This window comes from Halichondria panicea, chromosome 11 (assembly GCF_963675165.1).
Source record: "Halichondria panicea chromosome 11, odHalPani1.1, whole genome shotgun sequence".
Lineage (NCBI taxonomy): Eukaryota > Metazoa > Porifera > Demospongiae > Suberitida > Halichondriidae > Halichondria > Halichondria panicea.
Window position 1 is genome coordinate 6,246,522 of NC_087387.1, and position 16,536 is coordinate 6,263,057.

Below are 16,536 nucleotides of genomic sequence, written 5' to 3' on the forward strand. Positions count from 1 at the left end.
TTTCATTATCCAAGAATCCACTCTGGCAAAGTGGCGCCCAGTTACTAGAGAGTGTTGTACGCGCAGGTTCACTAGTAAAACTTGAACGTCTGTGTCTATCTAGCTAGTGCACTGACAAATGACAGAGACATTATCGATGCCAAAGTGTTAGCCACACTTCTTCAAGCATTAGCTACACACTGTCCTCATCTGGATGACCTTGATCTCTCTAAGAACAATATTGGTGTACCTGGAGCTAGTGCAATAGGAGAGGCCTTTGTACAATAGGAAGGAGTTAAAGCTGAACTTAAGTGAGACTAATCTCGACAGTGAAGCAGCGACAGTATTTTCTGACAAAGTTTTGGCTTCTTTAGGGAATGTGTCAAATCCACTCTCTTGTGAAATCAATTTGCGTGTTGATAACAATCCACTTGGACACAGCGGCTTGTCAGCCATCTTTAGAATACTCTCTAATAAAAACTGTCCAGTAACAAGACTTGATCTGGACCACACACATGCAGTCAACCAGGGCCTAATAAAGGCAATCTCTTTTGGTGAAATTGAATTTCCTGGTAAATGTAGCAAATTGAAAAGGCTAACATTTCAAAACAACGAATCAAGCGGGGACACTCACATAGCTTGCTTGACAATGGCTATTAAGGCCAACATTTTTGGTAATCTTAAGAGGATGCAACTATCAAATACCCTCCCTGACAATGTTGAGGAGAATGGAAGACTACTGACTGAACTCTTATCATCCATTGCCTCTCACTGTCCTAATCTGAATGACATTGATCTCTCTGAGAACAATCTTGGTGTACCTGGAGCTAGTGCAATAGGAGAGGCCTTTGTAAGACTTGCTGCCAATAGGAAGAAGTTGGAGCTGAACTTAAGTGAGACCAATCTCGACAGCGAAGCAGCAAAAACATTATCTGACAAAGTGTTAGCTTCTTTAGAGGATGTTTCAAACCTTCTCTCTTGTGAAATTGAGTTGAGTATTGATAACAATCCACTTGGACACAGCGGCTTGTCAGCCATCTTTAGAATGCTCTCTAATGAAAACTGTCCAGTAACAGAAATTGATCTGAACCATACACATGCAGTCAACCAGGGCCTAATAACGGCAACCGATTTTGGTGAAATTGAAACTCCAACATTTCGTGGTCGATGTAGCAAATTGAAAAGGTTGTATTTTCGAAACAACAAACCAAGCGGGGACACTCATGTAGCTTGCTTGACAATGGCTATTAAAGCCAACATTTTCGGTAATCTTGAATGGTTGCAACTATCAAATGCCCTCCCTGACAATGTTGAGGAGAATGGAAGACTACTGACTGAACTCTTACCATCCATTGCCTCTCACTGTCCTAATCTGAATGACCTTGATCTCTCTGAGAACAATCTTGGTGTACCTGGAGCTAGTGCAATAGGAGAGGCCTTTGTAAGACTTGCTACCAATAGGAAGAAGTTGGAGGTGAACTTAAGTAAGACTAATCTCGAGAGTGAAGCAGCGACAGTATTTTCTGACAAAGTTTTGTCTTCTTTAGGGATTGTGTCAAATCCACTCTCTTGTGAAATCAATTTGCGTATTGATAACAATCCACTTGGACACGGCGGCTTGTTAGCCATCTTTAGAATGCTCTCTAATGAAAACTGTCCAGTAACAAGACTTCATCTGGACCACACACATGCAGTCAACCAGGGCTTAATAACGGCAACCGATTTTAAAACTCTAATATTTCCTGGTCAATGTAGCAAATTGAAAAGGTTATCATTTCAAAACAACAAACCAAGCGGAAACACTCATGTAGCTTGCTTGACAATGGTTATTAAAGCCAACATTTTTGGTAATCTTGAATGGTTGCAACTATCAAATACTCTCCCTGACAATGTTGAGGAGAATGGAAAACTACTGACTGAACTCTTACCATCCATTGCCTCTCACTGTCCTCATCTGAATGACATTGATCTCTCTGAGAACAATCTTGGTGTACCTGGAGCTAGTGCAATAGGAGAGGCCTTTGTAAGACTTGCTACTAATAGGACGGAGTTAAAACTGAACTTAAGGAAGACTAGTCTCGACAGCGAAGCAGTGAAAGCATTTTCTGATAATGTTTTGGCTTCTTTAGGGAATATGTCAAATCCACTCTCTTGTGAAATCAATTTGCGTATTGATAACAACCCACTTGGACACAGCGGCTTGTCAGCCATCTTTTGAATGCTCTCTAATGAAAACTATCCAGTAACAAGACTTGATCTGGACCACACACATGCAGTCAACCAAGGCCTAATAACGACAACCGATTTTGATGAAATTGAAAATCAAACATTTCCTGGTCAATGTAACAAATTGAAAAGGCTATCATTTCGAAACAACAAACAAAGCGGGGACACTCATGTAGCTTGCTTGACAATGGCTATTAAATCCAACATTTTCGGTAATCTTGAGAGGATGCAATTATCAAATACCCTCCCTGACAATGTTGAGGAGAATGGAAGACTACTGACTGAACTCTTACCATCCATTGCCTCTCACTGTCCTAATCTGAATGACCTTGATCTCTCTGAGAACAATCTCAGTGTACCTGGAGCTAGTGCAATAGGAGAGGCCTTTGTAAGACTTGCTACTAATAGGAAGGAGTTGGAGCTGAACTTAAGTAAGACTAATCTTGACGGTGAAGCAGCAAAAACATTATCTGACAAAGTGTTGGTTTCTTTAGAAGATGTTTCAAACCTTCTCTCCTGTGAAATCAATTTGAGTATTGATAACAATCCACTTGGACACAGCGGTTTGTCAGCCATCTTTAGAATGCTCTCTAATGAAAACTGTCCAGTAACAAGACTTCATCTGGAATCAACTATTCACACTTCCATTACTGACCTCAGTTTGAATAATTCTTTAGAATCTCTTAACAGCACTACAGTAAGTCTCGGTCTTCGTCGAAATTTGCTTCATGGCAAGAACATATTCATACTAGCTGATTGTATTCAGTGCTGCCTGTCACTGGAGAAGCTGGATTGTGATAAGTGTCGAATTACTTCAAACGATATATTTACATTATTGTCACACCTAAAATTCCACGATATTCAACTAAAGTGTTTAAAACGGTGGGACCTTCAAGACAACAGCATCGATGATGACGCAGTGAATACTCTTATTACGTATTTGCCTTCAGTGTTTCCATGCATTGAGGATATTGATCTAGATGATAATCTCGTGAGTACAGAGACAGTGAAGAAACTTGATGAGTTTTTGAAGGTAAGGCCACAGCAAGTGTATTGTATGAAAAGGATGCATCAAGTTTTGAGCAAGACATCATTATTATAGCACCGAGTCCTTTTAATGTTTGGTATAACGTACACTACACATATAATTGGCACTCTAGATGATAGTTTATGCAATGTAAGGTGGGTTGCGTACTTAATTTGTGAAGCTTCGCCACTACTTCAGAAAATGTTGACGAAATAAGTTGTTATTTTTGTTGTTATAAAAACTTATAACGAAGCTTTGCGAAATTGTGATTGTGCCGAAGCTTCACAACTTTTTTTTACCAAGGCAAGATACTACTTAGTGTGAGGCTCATCCCTATACCCTTCAGTCAGAGCTCCTGAACATTCTAGCTATACATTGATCCTGCATGCATGCACACACTTTCATCACACTGAGATGGCTGGGTTACTATAACTATATAATTATATAATTATGTAATAATAGGAGAGAAACACGACTGAAGATGAGGAGTTTGATTCCACTAGTTCTGAATCAACAACACCTGATGATGCGAGTGACTCTCTGCCAGAGGTAAGTACTTACATTGTCTGAGTGTATGACCTGCTGTATCATGCATGATGTTAATTCTTGTTATGAACAACGATGATTGCCATTTGCATGTGTCAATTTTCATTCAATTGTACTGTCATACCCTTTTTGATCTGAAAGTTGTAAAATGCATGCGTTCACTGATGCATGGATGTAATAATTATACATGTCTCCTTGCAATCACAGCACACTAGTACTGATTCTATTAGTGAGGATACGGACTTTAAAGCTACTGATGAAGATCTGAATGCACTAAAGGAGGATAGGTCCCCTACAGCTAGTCAGGATTCCACAGCTGCTACTGATATTTCCAATTTAACCAGCCAAAAACAACAGCTACAAAGTAAGCAGTTTGCATGTTGTTATATATAATGTAGTTGAATCATTGTTTTAAAAATAATTACGTCCTATTTATGCATGCAGCAGACTCGTTATCTTTTCCTTCGCAAGGTTTGCCTATTGAAACAGTAAAGAGAGACGCTGAAGTCACTAACGAGCAGCTTGACACAACAGTAGAAGAAACACACCTCTCTGAAATGTCGTCACAATCTGACAGCATCCATAACGACTATCTTATGGAGCAAGGCCTCTCATCTGGACAACAATGTGACGTGAGGAGTCATGCATTCGTACCCGGCACTCAGGCTGCTGATCATGATGTCATGAACGCTCCTGAGGTGTCTCACACACTAAAAGAAGTACCTAATAACAGTAGGTTGATACTCAAAGCATATTAGTTAATGCTATTTTGCATCATCATCAAAAAAATAATTGTGTGCTCCACAAACATTACAAGGCAGCTGCTTATTAATTATCCTGGAAACTTTTCTGGGCAATTTTCATTATTCTATATAATACAGCAGACACTCTGCATGGTGCTTTAATTTTACTAGTTAGACACTGTTTTTGAGGTGTCTATATGAGATTTATAGAAGCCCAAAGGCACACGTGTGATGTTAATTATTGGCTCGCTGTCCTATTATCAGGCCTGACCATTGAAGCACTAAAGAGAGAAACTAATATCACTGACGAGCAGCTTGACACAAGAGTAGAAGAATTAGACCTTCCCAAATTATCTTCATATTTCGACAACACTAATGACTATGTTGAAATACTGGGGCTCTCACCTGGACAGCAAACTGATGTCATTGAAGAGAAGGCTAGAACAGCATTGAATCGAACACATGCTGGAATAAAGCTGGCTCTGAAATATTGGCTGAATAGAGTTCTTTCAGAGGGTACCTTCAGAGCTCTGCTACTCATCCTAATCTCCCTGGACAAAGGAGACGTTGCTATCAAGGTGGCACAGTATTTGTCAGCCAAAGGTGCGTGAGTGGGTACATTATGCATGTTAATTACCTTATTGTCTATTATAAACAGTGAACCTCACTATTCCAGACCCCTTTTAACCTCGCAAATCCGGACAAAAATAGCAAACTGAAAAAGAGGAGGGGCTGTCAGTAGAATAGAGTACTGCGCATGGCGCAATGTAAATTGCTTAGCTGAATCAGCAATAATTTTATTGCTAAGAAACGAAGAGAGAGCTCACAAGACTCACTGTATTGGAGAGAAAGTTGAGATAAAGACTATTCTAGCTAGCAGCTTCACTTCTGGCCACAGTGATATCAATACATGTACAAAAGTGTCTTCGTTAATGATATTCATAATCAATTATAATGACATCTGTTAATCCGGAAATTTCATGTACAGTAGACTCTCGTTAATCCGGTCACCCTTGGGACCATGCAGCTTGGCCGGGCTGCAGCTCAGGAAATAGCCGCGGCTTAAAAATGACCTTACCTCGAATCTAATGACTACTTTTGTGGTTCTTGTCTCGAGGATAATGTAGGATAATGAATCATTCTGTTCTCTATTTAAGTGTAATCCAATTTTATCTGTTAAACCGCACCCAAAACGTCATATCCGGCCGTAATATGTGACAGGCTCTGGGAAAACCAGACTATTGGAGCAGAATTTAGTATTGAGCTACAGCTAAATTTATGCCTACAGTATAAAATCTCAAATAAAATAAATGTTATTGGTGTATAAGTATCTATAGTCCTTCTACTACCTCTCTGTAAAATCTGATGCTCTAAATCCAAATCTTTCCATCAAAACGCTTTGTCCAAACTTTCGCTATCACCTTATTTTTCCTAATTGAGCAATCTTTGAGAGGCGTTTTTCTCGATACTACATTTACGGCTTCGAGTTTCTAATGCGCATAACTCGGGTATATGTATATGTATATGTATATGTGAACACTAAGCATATCATTGTGTAGGCGATGCTCTGCTCTATCATTTGGTATATTAATCACCAAAATTTTAGCCTGCTCCAATAGTCTGGTTTTCCCAGAGCCTGTCACAATATACGTATAAATGAAAACCTTGTTTGGGACAGCCAGCACTGGCCGGTAAACGGAATAGCGAGTGGCCGTACTTCAGGGTGAGTTTTGTGCAGTAAACATAATTATAGCTAGCATTCCGTGCCAAGCCAAATGGCCGGTATATCGAGGTGGCCGTACTTCAGAGAGCCGGAATAGCGAGAGTCTACTGTATTCGGATGGGGTCTGGTCCCGCTCTATTCGGATTAGCGAGGTTCTACTGTACTAATTTTAGCGAATTTTAGCGAATTTGTAATTCAACGCTAAATTAAGTACGCGCTGATAATAACGCAATTATGAATCTCATAAAAAAAAATGTTTTCTTCTTTTTTTTCTAATTGTAATGTACTTTTGAGAGTATGTTAGCCCTTTTTTTACATCTGTATCTGACTTCAACTTTCCTAAAACTCATACTTGTACATCTTTTGAGATATTATTGTGGTAATGAATTTGCCAAATCCGCCAAAATTAGTATCCTAAAAACAGAGAAAAATCTGAAAACGCTAAAATTACTACCCGTCTATATAATAGTAACATTAAGGTATACTATTTAGAACACACCGCCAAGATTAAGTATTTTAATGTATGTGAGCATACAACTTATAAAGCATGCACACCTTCAGTGTGGATTAAGAAGCATGTATTGGTCAGGTGACTATATACTTTTAGATATTAAGCTGATTGGCTGAAGATCATGTGATTAGCACTAGTTTTAGTGCTATATATAATAATTATAGTTATACATCACTTGCATGCCATGCAGGTACAAAAACATTAGACTAAGTAACTCTAGAGCACTAAAGTGCAGAACCTTCGGCGTTAGTTTGGGTTGTATAACGCTTCATAATCAAATAGCAGCTCAGAGCTCACGGTTTTCTGCCGAGATAAATATAAACACTGTATGACATTATACATGCAGATTGCTGTACTATACACTCCCTTGTAACACAGAGAGTCCCCCTGTATGACATTATACATGCAGATTGCTGTACTACACTCCCTTGTAACACAGAGAGTCCCCCTGTATGACATTATACATGCAGATTGCTGTACTACACTCCCTTGTAACACAGAGAGTCCCCCTGTATATGACATTATACATGCAGATTGCTGTACTATACACTCCCTTGTAACACAGAGAGTCCCCCTGTATGACATTATACATGCAGATTGCTGTACTACACTCCCTTGTAACACAGAGAGTCCCCCTGTATGACATTATACATGCAGATTGCTGTACTACACTCCCTTGTAACACAGAGAGTCCCCCTGTATATGACATTATACATGCAGACTGCTGTACTATACACTCCCTTGTAACACAGAGAGTCCCCCTGTATGTACATTATGTGTTATTTTCACCCTTGATACAGGTACTATATAGATGTTATAAAGTCAATAGCTATATATAGTGCATGCATGTGAACATTATTCAATTATAGCTAGTTGTAGAGTAGTTATTATTTCGTTTTTTGAGAGACAAATACTTGATGTGTGGTAACTGATAATTTAGTTTTTCATAGATCATTAACCTTTTATTGTACATATACACATATCAGGCTGTTTGTTTCCTACATCAAGAATTCTGTATTATAATCATGTTACTCACATCCTGTATAATTATCAGTCTCATTTGTTATAATCAGATGTACGTACTAGTTGATCAAAAAATCCACACAGATTCTGACACACATACACACACACAATGATGTTTTTGCACTAATTTTATGTCTTTGAAATGAACTCTCTCCTTCATTCTCCTGCAGAGTAGTAGTAAAAGTAATACGTATATAGTGTGCGAATTTGACCTTATTAATTAATGTCACCAATTGGTTTGGGTGGTCTAGACCACTTAGCTGTGGCCCATGGCCAGACCAACAGTTGTACAGCTATAAATTATGCAACAAACTAACAATAATCGTATATATAGGTACTGCGTTGATCGATTGTTAATGGTATAATTATAATAGTGATTTCTCTAAAACAACCTTTGAAAAGCAGAAATATGCATTGAATGCTTCGTGTCCTTTATGGTTAGAAAATACAATAACGCAGCAACCACTCTGCAATTCCATGGAATTCACTATAAACTGATACTATATATACAGTGTTGCAGTTCACAGCTATACTTGCTGCTCGGGCACTAAGAACACAAATACATTCACCAGAAGATCTACCCTCGAGAGATGCCACGAGGAATTTTGAGCCCCATGTCACAGTTGGAGGCACTTGTTTAACAATATGATTATAAATGGCTATACTTTGCTTGAAGAATATTAAGATCCGCTAAACACAGACGTTTCCATTATAAGTATATCCTCAATCGCTGTCTGATTAGCAGTTAAAGCAGTATAGTGTCTAGTTCGCTTAAACAGCAAATGTGTTGTGTCCACGCACACGCACACACATCAATCACTCTACCCCTATTGCACACTGCACACGCACGAGGTATATAATAAGGTGTCTTGAAGTGTGAAAACCTCCAAGGAATCACTCACATTTTCAATTGGCGAGGAATGTGTAAAAATAGTGCACTTTTGATGTCACGGTAGAATTTGTTGAATGGTAGCACGTATTATAGACAGTCTTTAATCAAGAGATTCATTGTAAGCTCTGTGTCTGCCAGTGACTTCATGATCAGTGGGCGTAGATAAAGTGAGTATCCTCAACAGCTGCACACATAGTACCTCCAATGAGGGTCCTCCGTAGGTACATAACTACCCATGCAAAGGAAGGCGTCCCAAGAGCCACATATATGTGATGCTGCAAAGTATAGGTTACATGTGAGGCATGCATGTGTGAGTTTGTCTCCAGAGGAGGTCCGACTGCCAGGCTGGTGCAGCTCAAGCAATTACCGGTAGGTAGCCTCTGATTTCACCAGATTAATGATCACACTCAGCAATAACACACATGCAACGTGGGCGAATAATTAGTATTCACTCAAAGGCTAATTGCTTGAGCTACATTGTCCTGTGGTACTCCCTCTGGTGTGTCTCTATAAGTGTAGAAGTGTGTGTGAGTGGATGTGGTGTGTGAATGCAGTACACATTCAGTGTAATTACCTGGTTGAGTTATTTTACCCTCTGGGGACTTTAAATGATCAACATCCCGGAATACCCTTGGAATGTTTTTCTACTCATTGTAACCATACTCAAACTCGGACATTTTTTGGTTAAAATTAATGTCAAGTAATGCTCATTGTATACAGGCAGTGAAATAATGCACCTATCAATGCAAACCATACCCCCTCCCGGGATAGGGTGGGGATTTGTATTAACTTTGCCTCCCCTGTGTGCATGGGTGGGGATTTTGTAAGTCTGCACACTCAGCAGCCACAATTAAGTCAGTATAATTATTATAATTTTAACTCTTTTATAACCTCCCATGGCATGTGTAGCTTTTTGGAAGGAACAAATAGCAAGACTTAATATAGAAAACTTGATTGCCTGGATGTGACTGTGATTTCATTGGACGGAGTGGAAGCAAAACCACAGACTTTTAATGCCTTGTATACCTCAAGTGTGCTTGCTGTTACAATAGTGAGTATTTGTGCTCCTGTGTACAGTCTATTGGAGTTGCGTACTCTTCCTAATGAACTCTTGCTATAACTGACATGCATACATCATGTCATGTAAGTTCAAAATAATGTGAACATGTACAATTATACAATCGAACATGCATGATGGAGTTTTATAAGTGTGTAAAGGAATGGATGAGATCGATATGTATACTGATCTGAATTGATCACCAACTAAGTACATCATTATCCTTATAATTATTATAGTTAAATGTGCAATGACCAGTGGCGTAGGCAGAGGGGGGCTGACGGGGCTAGAGCCCTCCCTTTTGTGCTTTATTTATTCCAACTCAGCCGCGATCTGTCGATGTATTCTGCACTGTATACTGCATGCATAGTTACTAGAATGATGTCGGAAATGTGGGCAGGGCCATCTAATGCGCATGCTGACTGCTTAGGACCTTTTTTTAGTGTTATGCTCTGGCCCTGCTCAACTGATTTGAGCCCTGCCCTTCCCCAAATCCTTGCTACGCCACTGATTACTACATATTAAAACACTCGGCTACGTGTGTTCTAACTAAAACTCTGTACAGTTTGAGATCTTGATCTATAGGAGTACGTCACTGTTTCGTTGGTGGAGCCACTGTGGTTTCTTATAGCCCTCCAATAATTATGATATCTCTGGATAAAGTAATGTACCACATAAATCGCTTGGTCTTCCCTAGACTATATACAGTGAAAGATGAACCCTTATTATAGTGTTATCAGTGGACGTGGACAAGACATATTAGAACTAGATATGCAACAAGTGTTTTATCTCAATAATTATATAAAGTGAGCTCTCATTGATACAATTGAACAATGAGCACAAAAATAAATAACTCAACTGCTTAATTAATAATAAGAATGAAATGACATTTTCAGTTTTGCACCAATAATTATTATCATGACTATGTTAATATCAGTTCAGCAGTTCCAGTTTGTTGGTTTTTTAACTTCAACAGATGAGTAACCACTTGAATGTATCCGTAGAGAGCCCCACCCAGGACAACTACAGCTATATAGTACAGCCAACACACTCACAACAGGACTTGGTAGGACAACATTGAGGACTAGTGATGAAGATGAGGACTCTACAACTGTGTGTACATGGAGAAAAAACAAATGGACTATTAGTTTTGTATCAATGTTTTTGCTCGTTAAAGGAATGCAAGGTTTATACCTTACTAGAATGTGTTGCGGATAAAAAACCTTTGCGATGAGCCAAATCAGCAGAAAAATTGACGTTCTTGAAAATTGAAGATAGTGACTATTGCAATTTCAATTTTCGTATAATGCTATATACGAAAATTCCCACCATACGGAAATAACCCACTATATTCGGTACTTAACCAAGATCGTATCACTGTTCATATTGTAAAGATATCAGCTAACAGATGAGGAAGGGTTTCACCAAGAGCTAAGCTGCAAACTCAGAACATTCATAACAAAGTTGGCCACCATTCCCAAACTCCCTCCCTCTGTGAAGGATCTGGAAGAAGAGATATTATGACCAGCTGCTCCACAATACTCTGTAGGCTTACGCCACGCCAGATAAGAAGTACGAGTTGGGATAACGCCCCCTCAAAATGACTAATGCACCTAATTCACCTTTAACTAGCGAATCCATAATTGCTCATAAAAGTCATTGACTCTTTCTTTGTTGCTAACATTGTTAATTTTTTATCAATATTATTATTACAAAACCTTCATCTGTGTGATTAATGATCTTTACCAAACAAACACATTTGGCAGGGCTGCTGACTTTGCTTGCATCTAGTGAAGTCTGCCATGCATATAGCTTTGCATGTCATTCATACACACTAGTTACAGTCACCTATTTTAACTTTCAAAAAATCACCAAAAAGACAAACCTTAAGTCTTACTGTCGTGTAAGAATTCTGCTGCTAGTAGCTTGCATTCCTTAACAATACTTGAACCATCTACCTAGTTAGACCATTCTAGCAATAGGACTTCACAACAATAAAAAAATACATTTACGAGTGATGCTTACCAGCAAGGCATTGTATCAAAAGGGCCGGGAAGGGTCCAGATTTGCTTTAGGTATACAGCTATATATACTTGTTTTCCCACGGGCTGGCAATATACACACAGTTTCTAGATGTCCAACTAAAAGGAGTTCAGCTGGCGTCCTGACCTTTAACTGGTGTCCCAGCTATATGAGCTCATAGCCAGTACGCGGTATCAAATTGCGGTAACTGCATGGAGTCCCAGCCAGTACGCGGTAACTGCATGCATGGAGTCCCATGAGCTAAGTGCAGGCTGGAGTCCCAGATAGTGAACAAGTCTACTACAGTATATTACTGAGAACTTCGGAAACGAAAGATATAGGCATTGCCAGAAAGCAAATTAAATATTAACTTTCCGCAAACCTCAACTGACAAGAAAGAGGTATACACTATATTTTATATCTCTTTGCATATGCTCCCTCTTCTTTATCTGTGATGATTAAACTAAGTAAAAAAAGAGGGAAAAAAATAGCCGGCGTCCCGACCTTCTGCGCAAGCTAGAATCCTAGCCAGTAACTGGAGTCCCAGTTAAGTAGTAGTCCCGACCAGTGCACCAATACAGCCGACAACTTAGAAACGAGATGTGCAACGCATGCCGGAGTCCCGACCACCTATACTTCCGCTCCAAAGTAACAGTAAGGGATTGGCTTTGTTCACTCGATGTCAGGAACGGAAGTTAAATTTAACCACAACCACACCCCTAGAATTCTTCAGCAGTTGCACTGGGACTGGGCACAACAATATTATGGAGGAGTAGTGGATGATGTTGAATGCCTCCTAGGGCTGCACAGCTCTACTGTACTATGAGTACCAGGACTTCAGTGAGCAAGGTGCAGGTGCAGGTGCATGGACGATGAACAGACTCACATTGTTACCAAAGTAAGTAATGACAGTAAGTTAAGAACATGTATCGTTACCGTATTCACCCGAATTACCGGGACACAAAAAAATTATTACGGCTTGCAGTGTCCCTTGGAATAGAGCAAGAAAAATTACGTTAAAGTCGAAGTGTCCCTTGTATTAGGGTGTCCCGTAGTAATTAGAACGAATATTTCCCCATTTAAGGTACGTACACGGCCTCGATTCCAGGCCGAGGCTAGCTCTGCAGCTAAAATGTCTTTCGCAGTTTAGAAGCTGTGCATGTACGCGGGTTCCATGTCTACAAAGTGGTGTCTTCAACCGTCAGTGACATATTACGGTGCCAGAGAGTAGAATCCAGAGAGTTTCTAAGAGTTTTGAGTGTCTATCAGTTTTGAGTGTCTATCGAGCTGACGTTAGGGGCATGTTCTTTTTCGTTCTAATTAGATCGGGACATCTAAAAATATTTACATTTCCTGTTGTTCTTTAATATAGAGTGAAAAAAATTACGTAAGTCCGAAGTGTCCCTTAGAATAGAGTGTCCCGGTAATTCAGGTGAATACGGTAACGGTGTTTTGGAATTTTTCATTTGATGGCATCCCACTGATTTATTGTTTTGAGCATTCAAAAGCAGTAGTTATGCCTCGAGGTGTAGCCGTACGAGGGTTACGGTAAAGCTGACTGTGTGTGTCTGTCTTGTGTGTCTGTTCCAGCTGTAACTGCTCAGTAGCTATTATTTTTTTTTTAACTTACAGACACACCCCTTATTCCTGGATGTAATGCGCATGCGCGCTCAATATACTACGTGTAAGAGAATCCATTTTGAACCCCAGATCCTGGCAGAAATCAATTTTCTTTGTTGAGGTCCTGGTAAGACAAACCAACCTTTTCGATAACTCTTTTTAGACTGCTTGTTATAGATATACTACTTTCTGTGATTGAATTCTGTCTTCAATACTTATCACTGTCTATGCCTTTGACAAAGGTTTGCTCCCACTGTTTGCATGGCTACAGGCCATTTAAGACGATCAATTAACTGTGGACACCCCTTTCTTGTGAAACAATCAAAGCACATTGCAAAGTATTTACCTCTTCTATAACACTCTAATATACTGTTGAGCGAAAGCAAAAACATGGCGAGAGGCATTAGCAAGCGCACGCTTGCAACACTCGTTTGATTAGCAGTACTTTAAGGGACCAACTTCTATAGTCAAACACGTCTCCAAGGTACACGCGTACGCAAAGTGGGCTGTCCAGCACACATTCATGTACATGTTATTACCTTCCATCAGTTATTAATATAAGTTATTACCTTCCATTATTTGATGTTTCCATTGAACCCAGCAACCATTCACTCGGATCTAAGAAACAAAGGCAACAAAGTTTGCAGCTCTAAAGCAAGTACTCTTGGGAAAGAAAGTGGAGACAATAAAATGTAGTAACATAATGTTCAAGAGATTATCACGGATAAAGGCACTAAGACAGGTATGTCGTCACTTTTCAAACATAATTACTATAATTAATTTCCTTATACATTTGTAGGCTAAGGAGAAATTACTGGAAGAAAACGCTCCTGCTGAGTCCATCTAGAATCTCAGCCACAAAGCAGTAAATTCTTTGTTTCACTACACGCTTTAATGAATGTACCTGCATGTAAATGCATGAGATATATAAATGATTGATTATGGCAAACAGGGAGAAAGAGGTACAACGAATACTCTGAGAAGATTGTCTTGGTTACAAGATGCCTGCATTGTGCCGGTGAGTATCAACGATTAAGTTGCGTATTAACTGTTTAAACACAGTTTCTATATAATTATAATTATGTTGACAGCATTGTTTTTTGCGTATACTGCCCCCAACAGCATGACTGTCTTTGCATGTTTGACACAAACCACAATCTTCTTTTACATTCAGAGCATTCGTTGCACCTCTTTTTCTCCTCTTTTCTCCCTGTTTGAATCAGAAATCAGAAAGTACGTATGTACATTCATAACGTGTAGTGAAAGAAATCTGCTTTGTGGATGAGACTAGATGAAGCGTTTTATTCCAGTAATTTTTCCTAGCCTACAAAATGTATCAAAGAATGCATGTATCAAGTATTATGTTTGAAATGTGACGACATAATACCTGCATGTCTTAGTGCCTTATCATGTCTCCGAGAGTATCGTATATGTTACTACATTTTGTTGTCTCCACTTCTCTGTTAAGAATACTTTAGAGCTGCAATTTTTGTTGCCTTTGTTTTCTAGATCCGAGTGAATGGTTGCTGGGTTCAATGAAACAGCAAATGATGGGAAGTAACAACTCATATACATGAATGTGTGCTGGACAGCCCACTTTGTGTGTACGCGTGTATCTTGGAGACGTGTTCGACTAGATGTTGAAGTAAAGTACTGTGCTGACCAAACTATACTGACATGGCACCGCAATGCTGCTTTCGAATGCTCGAAACAATAATGGGATGCTATCGAACATTATTTAATTGCCCTGAATGGTTACCTACAAATTAATATTTGTAATAACGTTATTTTGGTAACAATCTGTTTTCGTCGTCCACCTTGCACCTGTTTCTATAGCTAAGTCAGGGGCGTACACAAGGTGGTGCTTAGGGTGCTCCAGCACCCCCATCCAGGCTCTGGTGCTCCAGCACCCTATCCAGACTCAGAGAAGCTCAAGTAGATAGTTCAACCATCACTGGCTGGCTAGAAGGAAGCTACACTTACTGCAGCTATCTACAGCTTAATAGTGATAGTTACAATAACTTTATACCAGTTAGATCTAGCTAGCTAGCCTAAAAAACTTATCGTTACTGGGATATCCATGGGAACTAATAAAGAGTGGGGAGGGGCTCAATAATAAGGCTAGGCAGCAGGAAGTGGTTTGCTGTATCAAACACTTGAGCTGGCCTCACAACATGCAGCACAACAAGGTTCTTGGACCAGGTACATGAGGTACATGAATGTATAGTATAATTATATAATTAAGCCTACATGTATGTACAATAAAATTAATTAATAATAATCAATGTTTGCAATGTAAACTACAAAGTCTCTTTTCCTCAACATCAAGGTACTGGTGGTCATACTTTGTACGCTGCCTGTCATCTCCTGGTAAGCTGATCAATCTTTTAGTGGCCTGAAAAGAAAAGAATCAAGACTGTCGTCAGATCAAGCAAAGGAACAAACGTTTATCATCACTTACACTTCTACATTTACACAGAGTAGACTAGACATGATTGCATTGACATTTGACATACCTTAAGAAGAGTTGGCTAGAGTTTGCCATCCCAGGCGAATTGAGCTTCTGGTCGTAAACATTCTTGACTTGCTGATGGCACTGTAAAATACTGTCAGTACTGTGGCTGTGCACCATCTAGAAAACAGTGGGCGTTGCCGACAAAAGGGGCGTCATCCCGGAAGTGGGGGTGGTCTAAATTTTGCGGCGCGCTTCACGCGCAATGAGCACCACCATTAACTGAATCCTAGGATCGCCCCTGAGCTTGCTCACTGGAGTCCTGGTACCAATGTACTCATAGTAGTCTACTTAGTAAAGTACAGCTGAAAGCCTCCTAGAGCTGTACAGTACAGCTCTAGGAGGCTTTCAGCATCATCCTTTATGAATGTTGTGCCCCTGAAGCTATTATGTGAAGAATTCGAGGGGTGTGGTTGTGGTTAAATAACTTCCGTTCCTGATATCGAGTGAACAAAGCCAATCCCGTAACAGTAACAACACAAACGTAAATGTGGCGACTGCAACAGAAGTTACATAACTTGTGGAATGGATCTAACAAGTGGGTGGGGCCATGTACGTACGTGCATGTCTTTTTGTTTGGGGAAGGATACAGACATGCCAGCCAGTCTATAACAGATGTCCGAGCAAACGGTATACGGGGGAGGATTGGAAGAAT

The 16,536-nt window shown here is 39.7% G+C and overlaps 4 protein-coding genes and 1 long non-coding RNA gene across 10 annotated transcripts in view; 4 read left to right on the forward strand and 1 right to left on the reverse strand.

The window, feature by feature from the left end:
* Positions 1-16,536, forward strand: part of LOC135344131 (scavenger receptor cysteine-rich domain superfamily protein-like) — a gene marked incomplete in the record, with an annotated part of 804,697 nt that overhangs the window by 272,967 nt on the left and 515,194 nt on the right.
* Positions 628-2,197, forward strand: LOC135344134 (NACHT, LRR and PYD domains-containing protein 3-like). Its single transcript, XM_064541255.1, has one exon. It carries the CDS (start codon positions 629-631, stop codon positions 2,195-2,197), a length of 1,569 nt encoding a protein of 522 aa, XP_064397325.1. The 5' UTR covers position 628.
* Positions 2,196-15,960, forward strand: LOC135344113 (uncharacterized). Of its 6 annotated transcripts, XR_010397330.1 has the most exons (10): positions 2,196-3,238; positions 3,695-3,781; positions 3,986-4,142; positions 4,223-4,510; positions 4,786-5,124; positions 13,971-14,111; positions 14,169-14,234; positions 14,322-14,387; positions 14,879-15,580; positions 15,699-15,960. XR_010397330.1 is itself a non-coding variant. In XM_064541208.1 (6 exons), exons 1-6 carry the CDS (start codon positions 2,198-2,200, stop codon positions 7,564-7,566), a joined length of 1,923 nt encoding a protein of 640 aa, XP_064397278.1. In that variant the 5' UTR covers positions 2,196-2,197; the 3' UTR covers positions 7,567-7,868. The 6 variants fall into 6 exon arrangements, 1 of the variants encoding a protein (XP_064397278.1); XR_010397329.1 differs by having other exon boundaries at positions 14,169-14,387; XR_010397331.1 differs by having other exon boundaries at positions 14,169-14,387; positions 14,879-15,571.
* On the reverse strand, positions 15,575-16,177 carry LOC135344237 (uncharacterized). The gene is made up of 2 exons (XR_010397363.1): positions 15,886-16,177; positions 15,575-15,764 (listed from the first exon to the last, which is right to left on the reverse strand). It is a non-coding gene; the product is annotated as an uncharacterized LOC135344237 (long non-coding RNA).
* The window catches only part of LOC135344206 (USP6 N-terminal-like protein), a 3,356-nt gene continuing 3,223 nt past the window's right edge, over positions 16,404-16,536 (forward strand). The window contains exon 1 of the mRNA XM_064541389.1: positions 16,404-16,536. This exon is cut by the window's right edge and continues 20 nt beyond it. The gene's annotated coding sequence lies outside the window, so the exon portion shown is untranslated.